The sequence below is a fragment of the Podarcis melisellensis genome, assembly GCF_964234715.1.
Source record: "Podarcis melisellensis genome assembly, chromosome: 3".
NCBI lineage: Eukaryota > Metazoa > Chordata > Lepidosauria > Squamata > Lacertidae > Podarcis > Podarcis melisellensis.
Window position 1 is genome coordinate 74409543 of NC_138530.1, and position 24702 is coordinate 74434244.

The 24702-nt window shown below is 45.1% G+C and overlaps 1 protein-coding gene across 4 annotated transcripts in view; it reads right to left on the reverse strand.

Annotated features, from left to right (window-relative positions):
* The window catches only part of GRIK2 (glutamate ionotropic receptor kainate type subunit 2), a 436288-nt gene extending 412250 nt beyond the window's left edge, over positions 1–24038 (reverse strand). For 2 of the 4 annotated variants that reach the window (XM_081904608.1, XM_081904610.1), the window contains exons 1-2: positions 23815–24022; positions 16763–17308 (exon numbers count right to left, since the gene is read on the reverse strand). In XM_081904608.1, the coding sequence (XP_081760734.1) occupies positions 16763–16877 (115 nt within the window). In that variant the 5' untranslated portion in view covers positions 16878–17308; positions 23815–24022. Of the gene's footprint in view, positions 1–16762; positions 17309–23814 lie in introns of all 4 variants that reach the window. The other 2 variants (XM_081904609.1, XM_081904611.1) reach the window with 2 other exon arrangements.
* Positions 24039–24702: the final 664 nt, after the last annotated feature.

Below are 24702 nucleotides of genomic sequence, written 5' to 3' on the forward strand. Positions count from 1 at the left end.
CAGTGCTTGTTGCCCCAGTTCATTCAGAATGCATTGGGTAAAATCTATCAGACACCTCTTCCTTCATATCATTGGAGCACAGTTCTTGATATATTGTGTCCATTGGCCAATCCTTTATGGGCACAATGCCAATCTTATTTAGCAGCAAGAAGTACTACAAACTATGTTCAATTATTTTTCAGGGCAGCAGATGTTTCTGAAATTCAAACCACATCTCAGCTGACTTGGGAGTAGTTTTGCAGGCCAAACTTAGTTGACCAGAAAGTACCTTTTTTCATATTTTTAATACATTAGTTTGCAACAGAATGGGGATGGGGCAGATATAAACCAATTAATTTTAAAAAATGAAAATAAATGGAAAACAGATGACATTTCAATATATAGCAGCAAATACTCATGAAAATGATGATTGCACCGGTGTCCCTGGGTTTGCTATAATCCTTACCACTTTAAATTTCTTCCAGTTTTGTTGGGAGGTCTCTAGTTCCCTAAAGCTAGACTGACTCCTTTAAACTAAGTCTTTTCAGAGACTACAGAGCAGGGAAAGAGCAAAAGTCTGAAATGCTTCTGCATAGATGCTAAATACCCAAAGGAGCTGAGTCTGATCCTTCCTTTAATACATTTCCCAGTTATTTATGGCTCAGTGGATTTAAATCCATTGTCGCCTTTCAGCTGACAAGTGAGCTAAACCATATCATTTCCCCAGAGCAATATTCACATGTACCAATGTGCAAACAAAGCCCATTCGCATGTACTAATAACCAAATGCAAATATTTCTAGCAGCCACTCAGATCTCCAGAGGGTGGTCTAGAGACCAGACATCTGTTTCGGTGACCAAACCAACCTCTTCATGAGTGGTTCAGGTTTATCAGTTCACAATCCTGTACATTTGGGGAAGTGGGGGGAACACCTTGACTTGTAATATGCATTTCATTAGTGTAGACAGACCCTCAACCACATTTATTTACATGTACAGATTCCCTTTCCTGGAATAAACAAGACTGTGGCCATCCATATATGAAGGGTTTTAAGGTGAGAGCATAGACTGGCAGAGAAGGCACTCCCTTCTCAAGTTCCCACAGATGACGTACAACTTTGGGAAGGATTCTAAATATTGTAAAACAGATCAAAACCACAGAAGTAATAATGCTGCATATTAGCTTTCCCTAGGTGCTGAGTTGTGATATTGGCGCATGTTAAGAGCTGTAATGTGCAATGAAAAGAATGAATTATTTATGTAATACTTGATCCTGTTCTTAGCATTTCTGAAGGACTCCAGGTGAAATATATGACTGACTTTCAGCTCCTGAGATGAGCAGAATGTTTATGGGTGCAAATTAAGCATTCATTCCACTGCTAAGACACCAAAAACTGGTAGAAGTACCAGATATAAAAGAATTCGTTTAGATATAATCCATAATCTCAATTTTCTTGTATTAAAAGGCGGCTTCGATTTTGCTTTAATATTCTAATCCGTACTTTTGCCTTTTTCTTTGAGGGTGTGGTACATATAGGAGTTGCCTGCATAACAAATCATGCCATCATGTAAATACGTTAAATCTCTTTCGTAGCAAGATGTCTGGGAATCTTTAGTATTAGTTCTTACATTAAACCCATGACCAAACTACCAGACCAGAGATGATGCTAAACGTGACATCAGGAAGCCTACCAGGGTTTGTTTGTTTTTAAAAAAGCATGCTCAAGGTAAGTAAACTGCAGTGTTCAGGGAGGAGAGGCTGACTCCTTTCCTCTTCCACCACAATCTCAACAAAAAACATCCCCACATACTGACAAAAGGAGGTCATTCCCCCAGAACTATGAGTAGTATTGGGGGGGAGCGTTGATTAGTCTGGGGCAGAAGAAGCAGTTAATCTTTCCCTCCCTGGGTGCTGTGGTGCCTATGGCAAGTTTGTGCTTGTTTTAACTGTCAGGCTTTCTAATTGGACTCCAAGTTTCACATGCTATAAATAGAATGTGGTTGCATCCCGGTTCAGGCCATATGCCCATTATAAATATCCCATCTGATAACTTAATTCCTAAGCAGCAGTCATCACTTTAAAAGCTACTTGTACCTGCTTATTTAAGATTGTGGTTGGATCTACGCTGATCTGGAAAACGCTATTAAAAACACTATATAAAAAAATACAGCTCCCAATGCAATTTCCCATTGGCAACAGATGGCTGCTCTATAGCGTCCTCTGGTGTCACTTTTTTATATCGTATTTTTAACATTATAACTCACCAGTGTAGATTAGTCCTGTGGTTTATATTGCAACATTCCAATCCAGAGATTGGATGTTCAGATTGCACACTAGTTTTTTTACATAGATCAAGGCAACAGCTTTATGTCAATGGGAAGCCAATCCAAAATGTAAAGGGGTGGCTTGTGATTCTCCATTGAATGGGCAAGCCCTTTAGAAGAGTTGTGGGGGTGCATGCATAAATGATATCCAGCTTCGTGCCACAATGCTGCCCTAGAATAATTGAGATAATCAGCTATAATATGCACACTTGTTCAAGAATACACCCATCAATCTTATTAGGATTTATAGCAAATCCTATAAACACTTACTTAGGAGTAGAAGCCCAGGGATCTCAAAAGGATTTCATCATAAGTAAGTGAATAGGATTTTAGCCTTTCCAAGAAGGAATGTTACAGATTCAGAAAGTCTTTTGGCACAGATGGGCAATGATTCTGGGTTACTGACTAAGTCATCCATCTCTAATACCTCATTTGCCCAGAATAAGAGTGCATTGAACAATTTAAAAACCTGCAATCAATAATTAAGAGAAAAATGGCTTCCAACAATCCTTTTCTCTCTGATTTTTCATTCCATTTCTCCTCTACACACACCTTTCTTTGTAGCCCATTCCTAAGGTTTTTATTATAAATGTAAATAAATTTTGTCTCAGAACTTCTTGTTTGATTAGGGATTTGTTTTTTTGAACAAACTTCCATCCATAACTTTACTCTCTGCAAATGGATAGGCTCACATAAATGCACATGCACTGAGGGCAAGACTCAAATCTTATACAATCGTACCTTGCAAGTCAAACGGAATCTGTTCTGGAAGTCCGTTTGACTTCTAAAACATTTGGAAACCAAAGCACGGCTTCTGACTGTCGGAAGCCACAGAACCCCCTTTGGACATTCGGCTTCCAAAAATAGTTCGCGAACTGGAACAGTCACTTCCGGGTTTGTGGCTGTTTGAAAACCAGGTACAACTGTATTATTTTCATTCATTCATGACTTACTACAAAACTGTTTCAAAGTAACTTACAATGGCCCTATATCTATGTTTTGAAAGCTACATCTTATTCAAAATGCTGGCATTTTAGTGATACTGTGGCTCTGCAAAAGGAGAGGGGGAGAGATGGAGGGAGTCCTAAACTTTGAGGTCATGATCCTTCCATCAGCCAACAAACACATGGAGGGATCTCCATAGGGCATTAAGGAGACAGTTTGCATTAACATCACTTGATGACTTCAGCAGTGCTGCTCTGAAAGTTTGTTAACTATACTTGGTTTGAAACAAGACCAAAGGTTCCTTTTGAGAATTGTTCTGCTTATCCACAGCCACTGTGTGTCCTTTCTCCATTGTCCTTTTTCTTCCACTGTCTCTCTCACCCAGCTATTCAGGGATCATGTAGTGAGTGTGATGGAATCATGACACCATGTCGCCATTCAGCTTTGGCTACATGGAGACATAATTGAGAACAAATGAAACTTTCACGTTACCCTCACTCTGAGGAGGAGCAATTGAGTGACTTCTGTGTTGCAGAGCTTTCATCGCTGCCTTTACTGAGCAGCACAGCAAGATCAGAAATGTCACACTGCTGAAAAAGCAAGGGAAGTGTGGGTGCTTTTGATGTAAGCTTTCACAAAGAGCATCCTTAGTTTTCGGTCAGCTCCAGACTATAACATCCAACAGTGAGTTGCCTCTCTGAATGGGTCACCCTAGTTCCAAAATAACTTTTATACAATCACACATACAGTGCTTTTCAGTTGAGCTAGTTTGCACATCCCGCCATGAGTTATCAAGTGTACGATAACAAAGGGTACAGAAATCAAGTGATAGCTGATATTTGTATGCTTGGGTGTTTTCCATTTCTATGTTTCTATGTTTTGAAAGCTACATCTTATTCAAAATGCTGGCATTTTAGTGATACTGTGGCTCTGCAAAAGGAGAGGGGGAGAGATGGAGGGAGTCCTAAACTTTGAGGTCACCCTAGTTCCAAAATAACTTTTATACAATCACACATACAGTGCTTTTCAGTTGAGCTAGTTTGCACATCCCGCCATGAGTTATCAAGTGTACGATAACAAAGGGTACAGAAATCAAGTGATAGCTGATATTTGTATGCTTGGGTGTTTTCCATTTCTATGTTTCTATGTTTTGAAAGCTACATCTTATTCAAAATGCTGGCATTTTAGTGATACTATAGTTTTCCATTTCTAATGCTAATTCTCTGGTGGACTTGGAATGCAAAATATTAGTAACATTGGTGATAGTGCAGGTTCCCTTGTTAGTTAGGATGTTTTCAGTAGAACTTACTTCTAGGTAAACATTATTTATTATTACATTTATACCTCATCTTTTCTCCAAGGAGTTCAAAATGGTGTACATATGGTTCTGCCTCCCCCCCCCCATCACCATTTTATTCTCCAAACAACACTGTTTAGGTAGGTTAGACTGAGAGACCGTGACTGACCCCTAGTTCACCAGGTCCTAACCCAATACTCAAGCCATCACACTGGCTCCCTGTAATACTGTTATTTTAACATTTGTTACAAGCAAATTTCAGAAATTAAATCCTGAATGATTAATTCAGAAATGTTGCCAAAACTTGCTTCAGGTGATTTTCTAAGATAGGTGAGGAACATTTACTGCCTCAACATTTTGCCCAAAATAGATCAAACCAATTAGACCAGAGTTAATGGAATTTTGATTGTGACTGATTGCTGTGCATGAAGGAGCTATGGCAAAACACGTATGGTTTGAGGTTCAACCCCATTCCCCTCCCCACAAACACAGCATCTCTATTTAAAGGATTTCAAGTAGCATGACTGAGATAGGTGTGAGGGGCTTCTATTGCCCTCCCAACACTAGTGGGGTATAGTGCTTTGAGTGTCAGACTAGGACCTGGGAGACCAGGGTTTAAATCTCTCTTTGGCCATGAAGCTCACTACATGACCTTGGGCCAGTCACTGCCTCTCAGCCTACCCTACCTCGCAGCGTTCTTGTGGGGATTAAATAAGGGGGTGAGGAGAAGAGTGTTTCCCCAACTTGCATCTCCAGCTGTTTTGAATGACAATCCCCATCATCCCTGACCACTGGTTCTGCTAGCTAGGGAAGATGGATTTGTAGTCCAAAAACAGCTGTAGAGCCAAGTTGGGGAAACACTGATGTAGGCCACCTTGAGCCACTTGGAGAAGAAAGTGGGATATAAATACAATAAATGAATAAAATAAACTACCTCTTGACTTCTCCCACCCCCAAGCAAAGTCTACCAGAAGCCAACAACCCAAAAAGTAGCAAGAAAAGAGAGATAATGGAATCACTTTCATTTGCTTGCTTAGACCAAACTCTCTCTCTCTCTCTCTCTCTCTCTCTCTCTCTCTCTCTCTCTCTCTCTCTCTGGATTCCCATCTCTAAATCAGGGATGGGGAGCCCATGCCCCTCCAGATATTGGACTCCCAGCTCTCATGGGTAATGGCCAGAGATAATGTCATCCAACAACATCTGGAAGGTCCCAGTGTCCCAGCCCCTGCCCTCACAGCAAGTGAGAATTTTCCTCTACGTTCTTATATCCTCCTACTTTTTCCCCCTGTCTTTAAAGCTGTGCACAGGCACTCATCTTTGGTAAAGTGCACTCATAGGTGTTGAATAGATCAACCATTTGAAAATCAAGCAATTGTCCCTTATTGTCTCTACTTAGCAAACTTTGTATCACTGGAGTCCAATTCAACAGAATGAGAAACACAGAGCAAATGAGGCGATGCCTTCTATTGAAATTGCTTACCATTTAACAAATTGGAAGATTAGTTTCTGGCTACGCAGAAGGTGTATGGAGGCTTAAGTGTTTAGAGCAAGAATAAAATGGCGCCAACCCATAGTCAACTAGGCAAATACCCCAAGTATTTTTGTGCTGAGCAGCAAAGCCCTGGACTTGGAAGATTGTTTACTTCTGCATAATTTTGAAGCTCAGAAGTTTGCTACCACCCCAATAAAATACATGGGCTGCCTTTCCTCATGTAACTCATTTAGAAGCATATACAAGAATCATCATGTTATATATCTCATCCAGCGTTATCACATGGTGCTCAAAAATATTAGATTCCATATAATATTCTACATTAGGGCACAGATATGCTATTCCATCATCACTTAGCTCCATGCATGGCCATGTAGCTACATTCTGATGATGGCGAAATTAGGAAGATCCATGTACTTTGGGAGGCACAGAATGATGACCCCACTTTAACTGGCTGGCCTTTTTATCCCCCAGTTATGGAAGTGTGACTACATAATGATATGCATGGCATTTCCTCTAATCTCCCAGCATGTGGGACAGCATCACATCTTTAATGGGATTGCATACAGTCTTGAAAATGGATGAGAATGGAAACAGCAGGCTCCTCAGTTTACCTTATTTTATTTTTGCGTCATTGATGGAGCATCTAGCAATACCTCCTTTGTGAGATATTTTAGGGCAGGGAAGATTAAACCACAGAGGAAAAAAGGGTTCTCTAGGTTATTGCGGGTGATGGGAGGGAGAGCAGTTTTGCAGAGAACTAAAGCAGAGTGTAAAATGGGAAATCTTTCAAGCTTGGAATCCACCAAATAAATCTATTTGCAAATTCCTTATCTCCACTAGCAGAGAGCACATTACTCACCACTCAAATTTATATTGATAGCGTTAATTGAACTCTCCGTGATTTCCACAAACCAAAAGCAGCCAATAACGAACAGCAACAACAAAATCTGTCTTATATTTCTGATCAATAGGACATCCTTACACAAGTTGCTTGGCTTTAAATGTGGAGTGGTAAGGCCCGGGGGAACCTCCAAAGATTACCCCATAGAAGAAAGCTTACTTGACTGGCCTTAAATCTTGATAATGCATTAATGAGTCTTTTAAAAAGGATAATTTTAATTCCCCTATCTCCGGCCATAAAGACTGCATACACCTAATCGGGTTTGCCCTTTCAATTAAACTTGTCCAGGACATTCTATTTAGTCAGCACCCTGAATGGGTCATTAAAATTCTTGTTCGGTAAGAGTTGTGTGCTGCGCACCGTTGTTTTTAAATTCCATTAAATCCAAATGGTCTTTATCACGCCATGACCACTGTGACTTCAATCAGCCAATTTAATTACCTTACAAAATTGTCGGCACAAGCGCCAAAGAAAAACAGGGAGGGCTGTGACGTTATCAAATTGAAATCTTCCTCTCTGCTCTTTAATCTGGATCAGTCAATAACAATGCTGTGCATTCCTTCCTTCCTTCGAGAGACTCTTAACCTTAGCTTTCCTCTAAAGATTTCCCCCCCTCTTTTTTTGGGTGTTCCTGCTGAAGACTGAGTTTAAATACCTAGTTAATGCACACAGAAGGCCTCTTGCCCTTAGCAAGTGAACTTTTCCCCCCAGCTCCCAATAAACAAATAAACAAGCAGGGAAGAAAATACCCTCACTCTCAGTTCCATAGAGGCTGCAAAACTACCCAGGCTCTTTCACATCTCTCTGAAAATCTCAGAGCTACTCTCTTGCCATACAAATATCCTCCAGCACAGTTTAAGCACCTGCAGAAAAACGGGAAAGTCGTGGTGATCTCTCCAAGTTCAATGCATTAATGCATAATTCAGTTTGACTTTACTTTCCTACTTGGACGACTGACTGAAGGAGCAGCAAAGAATATATTTTTTCCCAGAAAGAGAGTAATCAGTTGGAAAGAGCACTGCCTGCTGTGGGCACAGTCAAGTAAAAGACACAATTCCAGCACAGAAAGAGACCCTGAAAAAGACATGGATTGTCTCAATGCCCTCCTTTTTGGCCCCCTGTTACTATAATAATGGCCTTGCAAAAACAATCATCCAGCTGTCAATACCCTATCATTAAATCTCCATTAGTAAGAGCATTAGTGGACCATTCCATGCAAAAGCCCTAGCTGTGCTTTACTTCCCATCATGGGAAGCTAGGAATAGAAGGTGAAATTTAATTCAGGCTGTCTGCATAGCCATTTTCATCCCTGATTGCTTTTACACAACCTGAAGAAAGCAACAGGCATATATTTAACACTTACAGCTCACCATCACTAAAACTGGAATTAAATCACAGGAATGTCATTGTTCTCTCTTTGTCTCCAAAGAGTCTTCACTTAGCTGCTGCCACCAGAGGTCACTCAAGGTTTTACTAAGCCTTTCCCACCCAGATACTCCTAGAGTGGTCCAACTTTTCATACCAAGTGGACTGCAAGAGTACTTTGACACAGAACCCATGTGCCACACACTGCCTTGTTGTGTGTGCAGGGGTAGTAAGGCCAAAATTTCATGCCCCGCTCTCATGTTGCCTTCCCAGAGTGAGGCCCCCTAAGTGAGGTTTTGGGAAGGAGGCACAAGGCAATGGCTTCTAAAACTCTCCTAACTCCTTCCCAAAGCTGGGAAAGCACTAACTAGGATTTGGGAAGGAGGACCCTAGGACCCTGTTAGAGCCCTCATGCCTCCTTCCCAAAGCCAGTGCCTCCTTTGGGAAGGCAGTATGAGGGATGCGGTTGGCGGGGGTGGGGGGGGAGATAAAATGTTGTCAAGGGTCACTGAGAAAGGCCTTGAGAGCCAAGTGTTGGACTGCCCTGCTTTTGACTACGGGCAATTCTACACTATTCTTTTAAAGCACATTCAACATATGTTTAAGAACATAAGAATAGCTTGCTGGGACAGGCCAATGGCCCACCTGCTCCAGCATCTTGTTCTCACAATGGCTAACAAGATGTCTGCAGGAAACCAGTAATTCTGGATTTGAGCACATGAGCACTCTCCCTTCCTGTGGTTTCCAGGTATTCAGAAGTACTGTCACCTCCAACTGAGGAAGCAGAGGAGAGCCATCATGGCTAGCAGTCATCAGTAGTCCTCTTCTCCGTGAGTTTAAAGGACATGGTTATCCCCAAAGAGTCCTGGTAACTGGGAATTACAGTTCTATGAGAGTGAAACTACACTTCCCAGGATTCTTTGGGGGAAGTAATATGGTCAAATGTGCATTGAATGTGATTTAAGTGTGTGGTGTGGATCTGCCTCCAACTCCCATCATCCCAGGCCATTATGCTGGGGCTGATGGGAGTTGTAGTCCAAAATGTCTAGCTTGGGGGCTGTATCTCTTAGTGTTCTAATTGTTTCCACCTTACTAATTATAGCTCCTCATTTTATAGTTCTGCAAGAGCAAGTATGTCCTTCTTTGGCTGATACAGCCAAATGGGATGAAACATTGACAGAATTTGTTCGTGTATCTCAGACCAGATATTCAGGAGTACCATTTTAAGTTTCAGCAGAGTGGCAGGGGTGAGAAAAGCAATTAAACAGCAAGATTCAAAAGCCTTCTCATGGATATATTTAAAATTAAAGATGGGTGTTTAAAGAGTATTTTTGATGGTGGCTAAGACATACCCAGGGATATGAGTGCTCCTAAGCAATAACACCATAAAACATGGAGATGGCATGGAGCTTGTCTTTCCTCTCCCCATTTCCCAACCTGAACACTTAAAGGGCACCCCTGTAGATACAAAGCCAGAAACTGCATAATGTTGAAGGGACACCTAAGCAACAAAAAGTGGTGAGCAAAAATGGTGATGTCCTTTCTTCCTTTGCTTTTTACTTTCTTACTCAAAAGGACTGTGTCTGTACCATTATTTTCCAGAAAGTATAATAAATTAAAGTAGAAATTTGACTCTAGGGACCTGACTAGGATCAGAGTTTAGTAAAACACTCTTGATACAAACATGCATCTCAAGACCCTGAGAAACCACACATGATACAAAGTCCTACTGTCTCTTTTTGACAAGAAAAATGGCCTTCAGTTGCCAATATTATGCCATTCAAAGAAGGATGAAGATGAGGGATTAGAAAACATAAAGATGCCATACAACATTTTGTGTCTGCAATCTATATATCACTTATTCTGACTCCCATTGAAGGCAGTAGGAATCATGAGTCTGAGGACTGTAGGCTGGGTGTGGGGAAATTTTCCAGCAAACTGCATCTTCAAGTCTTAAATATAGTATGCATTCAAAGATAATTAGCATTCGGATTAGAGTAATGTTAACTAGCTGAATCCCTAAAGGCTACATCTGAGGTCTCAACTGGATCTCAAGGCTTCTTCAGAGTAAAGAGAATGCATAAGTCACAACCAGCATGGAATTGAAGGTTATGAAGTCCTTGTGCTAAAAAAATTACAAGGCTTCACACTCCTCTGATCTTTAGGCTACCCTTAATTTTTTGCATATATTTACAAAAAGCAGACAGAAAGGCCCAATGAATATCCCCAGCATGGTAACCTCATACTACAGAATAGCATGAATTGTTTATCTCCTTGTATGCAGTTTGTATTTTAGAAAATTAATAGTATGGCTGCATGACAACAACTTGCTACTAGGTTCTGAAGAAATTTGATTGAGCTTAACACATAGAGTAGTCATTCAGTCATTCAGTTGGAAAAAGCTGCAGCTCCTAGGGAAGGGCAGGAAAAGGTCTCCTCAGGAATAAAGAAACCTGATTGGTTAGCTTGCTGGGGTGGAGAAAGGCTTTCTCCTTCCCCCAGTTTCTGCTCCACACCATCAAAGGGCTCAGTCTCCACATAAGTATACTCACAATAACATGAGAGGAACCTTCTGGACCAAGCCAATGGCCCAACTAGCTTAATATCCAACCAACCAGGATAGCCAACCAGGTGCCTGTGAGAAGCCTACAAGCAGGACATAAGTGCAAGAGGACTCTGCTCCCCAATAACAGTACTCTCAGAGGGCAATATTACAGCAAGGGCTCCTGTTTGACTGCTCTACTCTATGCCATGCTTTCAAGTATTGATTAATCCATTATTCTTTGTAAGCTATCCTTGAGGGCCATTTGACATGTGCTAGGTATAAGGACATCCTTAAATACTGTGGTATAATAGAAAATGCCAAAGCGAGATCTAAAAATGTGATTGTGTGTACACCAAATAAGAAACAGGCAGTACTCCAAGGAGATACTAGGTGTCCTTTTCAGTTATTACATATCCTTATTGGAAACTGTTTGATTTTCCTGTATGAAGCAGTGGTGTTTGCACTGCCCCTCTGACCTGTTTCAAATTTTTTACACACAATAGACCATGATCCATCCACATGGGCCCCCAGAGACCTTCCCTGGTGCCCACAGGATGCCCTGCCCCTGCCCCTGGCCCTGCTTCAATTAAGCTTGAAACAAGCATTCTCCAGTAGTCAATCAAATTGGTTGTGGTGCATGCTTCGTTGAAGAGTGCCTGTGATAGATTCCTCAGTTTGCCAATGTGCCCACAGGCCCAAAGGTATGCCAAACCCCTGCAGCAGACTGATTACTGAAGTAACTGTTCTAATCACTCTTACCAGTGGGAACAGTGAGATTTACTGTTAAGTAGGGCAATGCTGTGGTCTAAACCACAGAGCCTAGGTCTTGCTGATCAGAAGGTCGGTGGTTCTGAAGGACCACACATATCTGCTCTTGGGTCCCTGAAGCACAGATTCACACAAAGCTGCAAAACATCCTTGCAGGTTACTAACAGGATTTTTATTTGAAGTGCATATGCCAAACAAAGGTACAGAGCAATAAGTTTGCAATCTGACCCCCTAGTCAGGGTGTGCCCCTTTTATACAGATTTGCAGAATAGAATACCACCTGATCTCTTGTAAACCGAAAGTTATGGCAACTTCCTATGTCCTTACATGGGCTTGCCCCCCTTTCCTTCCTGCACCAGCCTCTCCACGCCATGAACCTCAACACGTGTTCAAATGTAAAACATGTGATTTATACTAGTGGCAATAAAATGGGACTTTGTCTCCTGCATTACTTACTCCTTCCTTTCAACTCGCCTCCTTGTCTTCAGTCTCCCCCTGTCTGGGGCCAGAATGAAACATCCATCTAGCCTTGCTCTTATCTCTCACCCGCCTAGGCCTAGACATTCCTGAGATAGGCCTATTTTCACTGTAACATCTAAGCAACTGAAAAAACCCTGTCCTTCTGGCTGGTGTAGAAAAACCTCCCCTTTTGGGATAAATAGAACAATATTGTAATATGCCCCTTCACCCCTTCAGTTCGAATCCCCGTGACGGGGTGAGCTCCCGTTGCTCGGTCCCTGCTCCTGCCAACCTAGCAGTTCAAAAGCACATCAAAGTGCAAGTAGATAAATAGGTACCACTCCGGCAGGAAGGTAAATGGCGTTTCCGTGTGCTGCTCTGGTTTGCCAGAAGTGGCTTAGTCATGCCGGCCACATGACCCGGAAGCTGTACGCCGGCTGCCTTGGCCAGTAAAGCGAGATGAGCGCCGCAACCCCAAAGTCATTCATGACTGGATCTAATGGTCAGAGGTCCCTTAACCTTTTCCTTTAGGGCAATGATTAATCAATTAATTCATTAAATTAATAGTTTAAAAAGTTTTTCATAAACTAAAAATATTTCATCCTATTAATCAGGAGGAACAGGAGAGAGATTTTTTTAAAAAATAGATAGATAGATCTATGAAAGTTGTAGGTGGAAAGCTCAATCTTAAAAGGATCATTCACTCTTCTCTCACACACTAAAGACAGTATGCCTGTTCCAAGATGGTGGCTACAGCAACACTGATACATCTTCCAAAAGCAAAAAAAAAAAAAACCCACAGTTTCCTATATTCCTCAGAGCTATTGCTTTACTCATATGTGAATGCAGGCAAATTTAAACATTTTTCCAATGGAATAAAATGTACACGATGAATTATGTTGTCACTAATCAAGAGGCAGCTCAAGTTTTAAGATATGCTTTTAAGATGGAAGTGCAAGTCTTGCTTGCACCCTGTGAAGCTCATTTGATTTGGGGACCTGAGTGAAGCAAAGAGCCCATTGGATCCTTCTAATCAAACCAGCAGGCAGAATGTAAACAATAGTTACCTGGAAGAAAGTAAATATGTGTTTAGGTTTGGCGTCCCACTGATTTCAAAAGGAAATTTCTTCCAGAAGTTAAACTACTATGGACCAAAGACTCAAGAATATAGAATTCATTAAGATATACAGCTTGCAGAACTGCAAATCCACATAACAAGAAGCTGGGTGAAGAAAACAACCTTTCCATAGCGAGGTGATCAAAAGAGAGCACAGACCAGGACGATCAGAAACTCCGGGAACTGACCGTGGTACTGAAACGATATCCTAGAGTGTTCAAGGCAGTGGAGCTCCTCACTAAGCGTCCTTCTGTGATGAGTAATTATTGGACAGATCAATGTTAAGTAAATGTATTCCCTAGCACACTGTGGAAGGAAAATACCTTCCAAAAGCCTAGATTTATAAAATCAGTGAAAGTCCTTTGAGATACGGGTACGCAGGCCCCCTATAGCTATGCCCCAACAGAACATTTCTGCATCCGTCTCAATAAAAATAAAAATCTTTGCTTCCGATTTCCACCTTATTTGTTTAACACAGGGAGCGCCAATGCGAGATTTTCACCGAAATCTGCAGCAATGCTCCTGCAATGACCCTCTTATCGGCCTCTCCTCTCACTGTGCAAAGTCCAGAACCCAATAGCCCAGGAATCTCCATTGAAGCCCTTTTTTAAGGTCTCTCTCCCTTCAGGCAGATTGTAAAGCAAGAAACTTGCCTGCGTGTCGCTAGAATAGATAATACATTTGTGCAGAGGCCGCCCGCCACAAACTTGGCCGTTTGCTTGTTGTGCCATCATAATGAGCTCCAGAAAACGGAGGCAGAGACCCAGGCAGGGTCTTCCATTGTATCGCTTGACCTTGCTGGGCCCGAATAGTTGAACGCCTCTGATGGAGCGTTAATTACCAGGTAGCAACAGCTTCTCACAGACTGCGATCCACCTAAACTTTCGCGCGTAAAAGAGGCAATACGGAAAGGGACGGATACCCCGCGGGAAATGCCAATCACTGTAGCTAGAGGTGAAGAGGGTGCGGGTTTTTTTGCTGGTTCTTGAGAGGAGATAGAAAGCGGGAGCCGGTACAACAGCGGTTGAGGGTCTCAGAATCCAGCTCCTTGTCGCTCAGCTAACCCCCAATTATTTCTGTTTTCCATCATCTCTCCGAGTTATGCCTCTACAGGCATACCACTCCCAACACACACTGGAATGCCTCGATAAAAGCCATCAGGCATTTCCTGGCAACATTAGGCGATGGACACAGCTGGCAATCAAAGGCCTCGCATCTCACGCAACCTTTGCTCCCTCCCTCCAATAAAATGTAACTGCTTAGCTGGCAGGGGGGACGGAGGACGGGACGAACGATAAACTCTGCGATTCAAAACCTACATGCGGTCTTCAGTCCTAGCAGATTGTTTTTTGGAGGTAGCAGAAAATAGTTTGGGAAGTGAGAGTACCAACCTGTTCCACAATCCTGTTAAAATGAAGCAATGGGATTTAAACTGATTTCAGACACACACACACATTTGACTCAGTGGGATTACATGGTTCTAATCCAAGTATGTCAGTGCACAATTGGGCTGTTACTTTGGAAGTAGTATATTCCTTGCTGTCTAAACTCTAGAGGGATTGATAGGTGCCCAGAATCTACGTGTGCCTTTAGAAAGAGGGGGCGTCACCTCTACTGTCTGATCGATCAACAACGTTCTTCTAAGTCAATGTTTCATTGGAACAAACTAGCACCGGGGGGGGAATTCCCGGGCAAGGCACCTTCCATTCACTCGGAAAGCATCTTTTGGGAAAGGCGAGGAATAGCGCCTTGACTCTCACAGCCCAGCGGATCCCACCGTTCGGTCATAACCAGGGACTCGTGCCTCCTGTCACAAACAACAGACAGCTCCCCGCTGCTTTCAACGAGCTACAGGTCAGACTTCCCTGAAGTTCAACCCCCCCCACCATCTTGAGCTTTATTCAAAGGAATCCAGGCATTCCTGAAGATGGTTGCTAAGAGCAACGTGCTTTAAGAATCACTGGGGGGGGGCTCAGAATCCAGCACAGCTGATCAATACCAACCCGCTGCTTTTGGAATCAGGACCGACCTCTCTTACGACACCCAGATTTATTTCCTCCGGTTTTAAACAAGCGAAACCAAAGAGTCCCTAGGGACTCCACCGGAGTGGAAATGTTTAATGGTGGTTGGAGAGAAGGATTGCTTCTATGGGAAATTAAGGACGCCTCTCGCTTGGGACAGCAACTCCCCACACTCTCGCCACCCTCCCCTGCCCCAAGCCTCATCCATATCTCACTAGTACTTTGGTCAAACGCCACACGGCATGAAATCCAGAACTGTTCAGTTCAACATTGGCTTCAGTGGGATTACACACTCTCTAGGACTGGGTCGTAAACACCTGCAAGGTTCGCTGCTTCCTGCTCTTTGTCTGCTTTAATTCTCGCCTAACTTTGGAATAACTTTCCTCGGACAACGTTGCTCTGGGAGATTCACCCTAACCTTGCAGCGTGGCTGGTGGACACCTTTCTCCTCTACCCTGACAGTCCATATTTTGGGGGTCCACAAAGATGGTTAAAGGACAGCTTATAAAGGAGAAGAGCTGTCGGGGAGCAAGTCTAAGATTCAGTGGTGGCATCTGAACCTCCGGCACGCTCCTGAAACTTCGAGAGTTCCTTTGGCCACGATCCTTCAATCACTCACTCGGAAAACACTCTACCAACCCCCATGGAACACGAGTGGCGTGTTGAGGGCAAGAAAGTTCACCCCATGATCCACAACCCGCCTTGCGGCCACCTACTCGCGAGTAAACGGGTGTGCTCGAAGATCATTCTCAGCGGATGGGATGTGGATGGCACCTGTAGGCATCAGTCACGCTTCTTTAAAAGCAGGACATTTGGCTTGTGTGGTGCGTGGATCGCACTCTCTGAGTCAACGAAGAAATCGTTACCAGCTCCCAGTTCGCTGATCATTTGAGGGAGTCAGGGGTGGGGGCTAGAACCTGAAAAGCACTTTCCTAATTTCCTCCGTTATCAAACGGCCTGATCCCTCCTAATTCAAAGGCCCCTTAACTGCTAGTAAACAAACGTTAAAGGAGACACAGCGCCGGAGAGACCTTCCTTCCAGGGCTGTGGTCAGCAACATTGCCCTGGCATTTGGCATCTCTGTGGGCAGAGACTGCCGGGGTGAGGATGGGGGTTGCATTTGTGGCAAATGCCAACTATGAACACAGCAACGGCCCTCCAGACCCAGAGGCTTCCCACCCGCACTGTGGCAACTCCAAAAGAGGCAGCAACAAAGCAAGGTGGGTTTAAGACCAGCCCAGACCCGCCTTGGTTGGGGCGGGTGCTAGTCAGTTCCCTAGGATTATCGAGACCGGGGCGACCGCGCTCTGCTTTGCAGCCGCTGGGAAAAGAAGGCGAAGGCGAAGGCTGGAGTTGGCGCCTTAATACAATCGGGAGGAGACAAAAACATACTCGTGTTAGCCCGGAAGTAGCTCCATCACCCACCCACCCGCGTTTCCCCGCTCCTTTCAACCTGCCCCCTCCTTCCTTGGCAAAATCCTCGGGAAACATAGAGATGCCAGCAAACGTTACGGGGGGTGGGGGGAGGGAGGGAAAGCCGCCTTACCGAATCTCAACACATGCGTGGTTCCTTGGGAATATCCAATCCACAGTAAGCAAAGCAGGAGCCGAATGGTGCCTCTGAAGACTGGATGAGTTAGAATCGGGGAAATAATCTTCATGGTGTTTCCTACGCACACACGCGCCGCTTTTCCTCTTGGCCCCCTTCGCTTCAAGCGTCCGCTTTTTGTCCCCCCCAGCAGCGCCGCCGCCGCCACCAGCAGCCGCCACCAGCCCCGCCGCTGCGGTCGGTTTCCACGAGCTTGCGGAGCCGCGGAAGTGTTTGGCCCGGAGACGCGATCACGGCATGGTCACACCGAGGGGAGAGGCTCTCCGCTTCCCAAAGCCATTAGCAATCCCTGCATGATCTTCATTCACTGCGCCAAGGAGCAACCTTCAACTGCAAGGAATGGTGGGACATCCATGGTCGTCGGGCTGAGCGCGGGGCGGGGAGAGGATCCTCGAGAAATCCAAACACACACACGCACACACGCGCACCCGAGCGCGCACACACGGGCAGGCATAGGCAGGCGCCGTGGCCAGTCGGGCGAACCTAGGAGGCAGGCGAGAAGAGATGGGGGGGGGGGGAGAGAGAGAAAGACGAGGAGCGGGTGGGGGGAGAGGGAGAGAGAGAGAGAGGGAGAAATCAATCGGCAACCCGAGCTTGCGAAACCGCTGCCGAGCGAGAGGCGGGCACTCGCCTGGCCGTTGGGCTCCCCTTCTGCTGCACTGCTGCACGGCTTCTGACGCGCAGCCAAGATGAAGTGCGAGAAAGCGAGAGAGCTCGTCTTGCCTTAAGACTGCCAGCCACACAAGCCTTCCCCGGGCCTCTTATGCAACCGATCCCATCGCCTCTTGGAAATTATTATTATTATTATTATTATTATTATTATTATTATTATTATTATTATTATTCCAACTTGGCTGCATGACGTGCCTAACATTCTGATGGTTCTCTTCCAATAAGCTCCAGCCGTGTTCTGGGAAAGGAGCATAAGGAGGTCTGCGACTCCGTCTGGGTGTCCGATCTGAAGCCCCGGGAGTTATTGGGCAGAACGCCCATGAAAGGAGATTGACACGCACCAGGCTCGTAGCCCTAGTTAAACCCAAAAAGAATGTGGCTGAGTTGGTGCCTGGTTCATCTCCAGGTGTTCACAATGCTGGCTCCTCTAAGCCCAAGCCCCCAGTCTGGGCAACGGTCCGTCAGCACAGTCCCATCAGGACTACAGGGGGACTAAGGGCAAAGTCTTGAACTGGCTGCGGACCTGTTTCAATACAACCAAATTGCATGCTGCAATCCTAACCATGGCTACTCAGAAGTAATCCCCACTGATTTCAGTAGGGCTTACTCCCAGGTAAGTGGAGTTAGAATTGCAGCCTTTGGGTGAGAGAGACAGATACTAGCAGTATTAATTTTTGAATGGCTGGCTGGGGAGACAGCACTTCGTTTAAGAGCTGGGGGTGGGGGCGATGACGTTATTATTGTTTCAAAACATATCCACAAACAGGTTTTTCTTCTTTCCATATGTCCGGACATTCTCATTCACTTTCTACTGTTTATGCCCATCAAATGCTCATTTCCTTTAATAGTAACCGACTCACTAAACATCTACGTTAGGACAGGAATTGTTAGGATTAAAAATTTATACTCCGCTGAAGGACCTACACTGTGCACCCAGAAATAATGAGTGGATGATATATGGATTATTTTTTCGAGACGTCCCTCATTTTTAAAAATATCTGGCTAATAGCATTGCGAAGGCTCTCAGTTTTTAAATGCCTCCCCTTTGGGGGGGGGACAGTACTTACAACACAACTGGAATATATAGTCTGTTGGAATGAAAGCTTTGTGTTTCCCAGTTCCCAAACTATTTACTCCCGAGTAGTACCACTGATATATAAGGACTGGGCTTGTGCCAGTGTAAGTGGTGTGCAGTTTGTAGCCTTCGCTGGAGCAGAAGATATTTGCCTTCTTAAGTAGCTATCGTTTCAATCACTTTGCTTTAACCACCACCACCCATTAAAATATTTATTCACTAGTGTCAATGGTGGCAGATTCCCCCTCCCTTATTTTCTACACAAGAAGGGAGGTTTTTAAAAAAGTTTAAAAGTGGGGGATTTGAACCTTTGAGGAGTCATTAAAACACATTGGTAGAGGAGAAGCCCGCATTTTATATAGCCCTAATGGAAAGTCTTCCATGAATCAGACTACTAACTACGTGAGACAGGGTGGGGGAGATCATTCCTATTATCGCCATACAGAAATGAATGGAGATTAATCTTCTGTTTGGAGGCTAGCCCACTTTAATGCAGTAGAATGTCTAAAATTCTATCAATCAAGACGACCGAGATCATATTTAAGTGAAGCATACACCTATACCTGCGGGAAAACTGACTATTTATGCAATTGGATCTAGGACCAAGTTCTCTAGTTCCAACTGTATCAAGAAATATAGAGTCTGTTTCTTACTTCCCATCCTACTCACTGGTCTACCGGGACTTACTCCCAGAGAAGTCTGAAGAGAATTGCAGCCTTAATGCATCTATTTTAATTTGGACCTGTGACTGTCCAGAAGCTCGCGCTATAGGATGGATAGCAAATCCGAGTAACTTTCTATTGTTACAGGCACTGACATTCCTCTGCACACGTTTACTTCAAAGTGCCGGCTGAAACCTACCTGCTACTAAGGGATAACTAAACATTGCTGGGTTTTTTGGGTTCGTTTTTTTAAGATGGAAATCTAACTCCTGTGTCAAAAACAAGTATCATGAATGGCTACTTCTGCAGTCTAGCAGGCAATTCAATCAAACGATCTGACTATACAGGAGCACTTGCAGGGAGGAAGAAGTACCTAATGCTGAAAACAAGGATATCTAGCGACTCCTTCAGTGTGCAGTTGGAATATCTCCCCGGCAAACGTGCCTTTGAGATAGCCTGGATTTGCTGCTCATTTGCTTTACTTGGAGCAAGATCAACTGAATAAGAGAGTGTGCAACCCAGTTTCTGAGAGTATTAAGAAGTGTCTTCATACTTTAAGGAACTGATATAAAGCCTATCAGGTGTCTCTAGACATGAAGATATTGGATCACTGAAAACTATACAAGCTCAGGATTTAAAGCTGCTCTTTTATTTTATTTTTAAAGCGTTTGCCATTTCCACTGTAACCTTTGGCTTACATATCAGCTAATACTAGACTTGAGAGGGAATCTCTTGTTAAAGCGGAAGGTTTTGTTCATTTTGTTTCCTTCCCCACCTCTTCCTCCCAGTCACCTGCATTTTAGGAGGTTTGCCGCATTGTCATCCAACCAGAAAAACGTCGAAATAAGATATTGCAATTTTTTTAAATCTTGCAACGTTCGTCTTCGCCTCCAACCCTTGTTTGATGCTTGTGAAGCAGAAAGGTATCACCACCACCACGGACAGCTACCGAACTTGTACTGAAGAAATTTAGTAGAGGAAACGGTCCCTCTCCTTTTCAGCACCACGGACAGCACCACACACTCCTTTAATGGATTTGGCAACGAGGTGCTTATATCTATGCATAGCAGCGTGTATGATGTACCATTTGGACAGGAAAATAAATTATCCCCCCACCAAGGCTTCAAAACAAAGAGACAAGCAAAATATTTTAAACCTGCAATCTGACTGCATAGTTCAAATAATTGAATGCAGTCTCTGCCTTGATTATCCTCGACTGTTTTGATTGTCTTACCTATATTTTATGATAACTCACTTCCTTTCAGTGTGCTATAAAAAAAAGAACAACCCTCCAGCCCTCCCGATCTCTGTTCTTCAATGCACAGTTATACCACAATGCATGTCTTTGGTCCACCAACTGTTTAGAAAGTACAGAAAAATCGACGGGCCACATTTAGGGCAGAAAACCACCTCCCACCAATGTGAATGGCTAATGGCTGGTTGATTGTAATGGTTTCGAATTGCTCCCTGAGGAGTCAGGCCTCTTCTGAAATATATAATTAATTTCAGCTTTGGAAATTACCATGTCCATTGCCCTTTGCTAAGTAAGGCTGCAGCTGCCATTTCAGTCTTTATTTACCAACATCTATCTATCTATCTATCTATCTATCTATCTATCTATCTATCTATCATCTATCTATTAACAACACTGTGCATTATTAATTAAACACACACACACACCAGAAGTACCCACAGTTTCCCCCTTGGCATTTTCCTCAACATAGTCCCAAGGTTTAAGAGCTTTGATTTTATGGCATTTCGCCGAGGAAGCTGATTATGACTTGGCCTGTTAATATGTCTCTTTTCTGACAGTGGTTCCCTGGAACCTATTTAACTGAGACCCCGCCCTTCACCACTAGAGAGTTGCTGGGGAGGGGGAGCTTTAAATACTCAATTTCCTGTTGTGCATCTTGATTTACTCTACCTCTTCGCCATACGTTGTCTAGCAGGAACATCTTTTCGCTATCCAAGGTCACAACGCAGGTGAAGTGGAAATGAAAATACATATATCAAGCACGGAAAGCTGGATGGCGAATAATATGAAACCAATCTAAAATCGCATGCCCTGGATAATAAAGCAATTCTTCTGATGCAGTATTCCTGAATAAGCTAAGAGTTTCATTGGCATTAATTGTACATGCACTAATCTGCTTCCCCTACATGAGGTTTCTTTAAAAATACTCTTTCTACTGGAAGGAGATTTGAAAGCTTGGCGGGGGGTGCGGAGAGGCTTCCTAGCTGCAGGTCAAGGTGATTTCGTCTACCATCTGGTTCTAGGGATTGGGAGAAGGGCCTTGGAAAATTCAATTTCCCCCTCACTGTTTGAAAGCTCTCAGTCAATTTAGACAGGGCCTTTGACAAATGTTGACTCTTGAACTTCTATTCCCTACAAGCAGCCCTACTCCAACAAACAGGCCTTTTAGTTCTGCCAGCTCCCATCAGATTTCTTATCCTGCTGTTCTGAAGAAAGGCCCGGGTGGGTTTTTTGCAACACCTGACCAGCATTCCGTGTGTGTGTGTGTGTGCGCGCGCGCGCGCGCGCAGACATCTCTTGCAGCTTTGCTGAGCTAAGCTCATAGTAGGCTAAGCTGGGCCTCCCTCTGCCCCCACCTCCCCGCGCGCCCTTTGCCAAAGCACTCAAATGAATGTTGATGTTATCAGTTCAGAAAACACATCCCGGCCCACTCCTTCACTCCCACCAGCAGCCACTAAAGCAAGAGGATCCCCGGTTGCCGGTTATTAGCGGAGCCCAGAATCACAGTCCTGTTTCTGCTGCGCCGATGATTAATGGGATTTTAAGGTGGTAATTAATTTTTTAGCTGCCGAAGAGACGTGCATCCTAATTAAGGAGCCGAGGATATGATAGATTTACTTGTTCAGGCACTTTTTGGACTTCACAGCGGTGCACATCTGAGCATATTTTCAACCAGCGAATGCAAACATTTATGATTTGGTCCATATATCACTCCTCCACCTCCGCCACCTCCTCCTGATGTCTTCCCCCCCCCCCCACCCCAACTAGGCTTTCACTTCACAAAGTTTAAAGGAATTTAAAAAGCTTTCCTTTATCCTTCATTCTTTTCCTCCCTCTATTTTTTTTTTCTATTGCATTTTACAACCATTACTAATTACACAAAGGCACGTTTCTGTCTAAGGGCGATTTCCTCGGGGAAGGGGCAATTCGGCCTTTAAGGGGAGTTTGCACTAAGGAAGCCGGTTTTGCTTGTCCCGGTTCGTTCTTAGATCATCAGGAGGAGGCTGGGGAATAGGACTGTTGTCCTGGCAGTCTAAAACCCCGATCTACAAATCAATTAAACAGGAATGCCTGGCTCTCAGCCAGCTGGGGGCCGGTTGGCACATATACAGCCTAGACAAGGCGAAGTGCCTGGACTGAAGCCAACCGAGTCCCCATTGGTTTCCACTCAAGTTCTTCAACGTAGCTGCTGGGTGCTAGCTCGGACTGGGAATCGGTTTCAAGCTCTTGGGCTTAATCGACTTGCGAATCGGGGGTGGCAAAAGAACCGGCATCTTTTTTTTCTTTGACACCCAAAAAACTGCAACCCACCGACTTAAGAAAGCCCCCTTGAAATTAGCATGGCTCTGTGGACTCCACGACCAAAGGGTGCAACTCCGAGGCATTCCCCAGGGCTAGGCAAATGGGAGTTGTGCCATTCACAGTACCCATGGGCTGCGGATGGCACCCTAAGCTCCCTGGTTAAAATGACAAGTCTCTCTCTGTGTATGTATATCTCGCTTCCTTCCCCCCACCCCTTTCCAACTGGGCGATCTGATGTATTATAAACAGACACACGTCGTTGCTATGGAGAAGAAAAGCTTTCGGATCAGGGTGGGCACGGAAAAGAAGCAGAAGCAGAATCACACCGCCTCAAGCTCCGTTTTTGGAAACCTCGGAGACTCCCCTCCGAAGCTCCGGACGAAGGGAGAGTCTCTCCGCTTAGGAAAAGACAGCGGGAAGCTTCCCGCGGTACCACAGGCTGTTGCGAAAGACCAGTTTTGAGTGCGGGGTGGGGGGTGGGGAGAAGTGTGCGACCCCCTAGCCAAAGCGCGAGTGGAGGCGACGGATAGGCAAGCAGGCAAAGTTGCATCTCCGTCCTCCTAGCCACGTTTCATTGGGAGCCCTACTGATTCCCGTTGAACTTGCTGCAAAGTAAGTGAGCTCTTAGCCTGGCATTGAGAGAGCGGGAGACCCAACTGCCTTAAGAGATGAATGAGATAAACACCGGGATGAAAAGGAAGGAAGACAGATGCTCCTTCCGTCGGAGTTTCTGCTCGCCCCGTCTATCTTCTCGCCCGCCTGCCTCGCTGTGCTGGGGAGAGAGATCCGGGCAGCGCCCAGAAGTGCCCGCCCGCCCCCTCCCATCCATCCATCCGCCCATCCCTATCGCTTCGAGGTGCTGCTGCTTCCCCTTCGCTCTTTTTGTGGCGCCTCGCGTCCCAATCCTCAATAAAATGAAATAATTCGTCTGTGAAGTATCTCTAAGCCCAGAGATCTAGCTCCACAGACAAAGCGGGACGTGGATGTTTTGGCGTCCCAGGGCAGATCGGGGAGATCTCCTTACCTTGTCCGCTGCTGCCCAGGGCGGCCAGGGAGGAGAAAAGTCAGCGGAGCTGGCTTTGGACGGGGCTCTGGGGCTGAGGAGCCGAGGCGGCGCGCCGAGCTCACTGGAGAGCCGCAGCCGAGGCAGCCGAGCCGAGGCAGGCGGGCGAGCGAGCGAGCTAGAGCGAGAGACACGCCTCCTGCCGGGAGCTCCGCGCAGAGCCCGTTAAAGGCGCAGCGCCGCTTTTCCCCGCCGCCTTCCTGGGCACCCCCAAGCCCAAGGCTGGAGCCGGCAGGAGGCGAAGCCGGCCGCAGAGCAAAGGGCAAAAGGACGGAGTCCGCTTTAAAGCCAGCCCAAGCTGTCTCTGCTCCCACCAAGACCCCACTCCGCAGCGGATCCGCCTCTCCCAAGGGCCCCAGATCCCACACACTTTCTTTATAAGAGCGACCCGTCGATCGCCGGTCTCTTTTAGAGACCCCGGTTTGCCCTCGAGCAGCCCAGGACTTCAGTTCAGGCCGGCGGCATTCTGCTATGAAACGAAGAGTGCGCCTCGAGGCCTGGGCAGAGTGCGCTTCTGCCACCCAACGGATTAACCCCCGGGATTCTCAAGGATGTGGCTTCCTCCAGACAACACAGCGCAGGAAACAGGAGGCGTCTCCCTCGAAGGCAGTGGGACTTGGATCACAATACCTCAAAGTAACAGTGCTCTGACCCGACGACCGCTCTCAACTTTCTCCAACCCGCGCGCCGCATAGTTTTCGTTCCCAAATCTGAAGGGAAATGAGTGCCCTAAGAAGCGCACGATCGGGCCTTTTCGCCACCACCTTGCGTGAATGAAGCCGCTCCCCCCATTTAAAAGCACGTCCTGGTGCCCACCACCTTTTACATTCCTGCTACCACATCCTACTA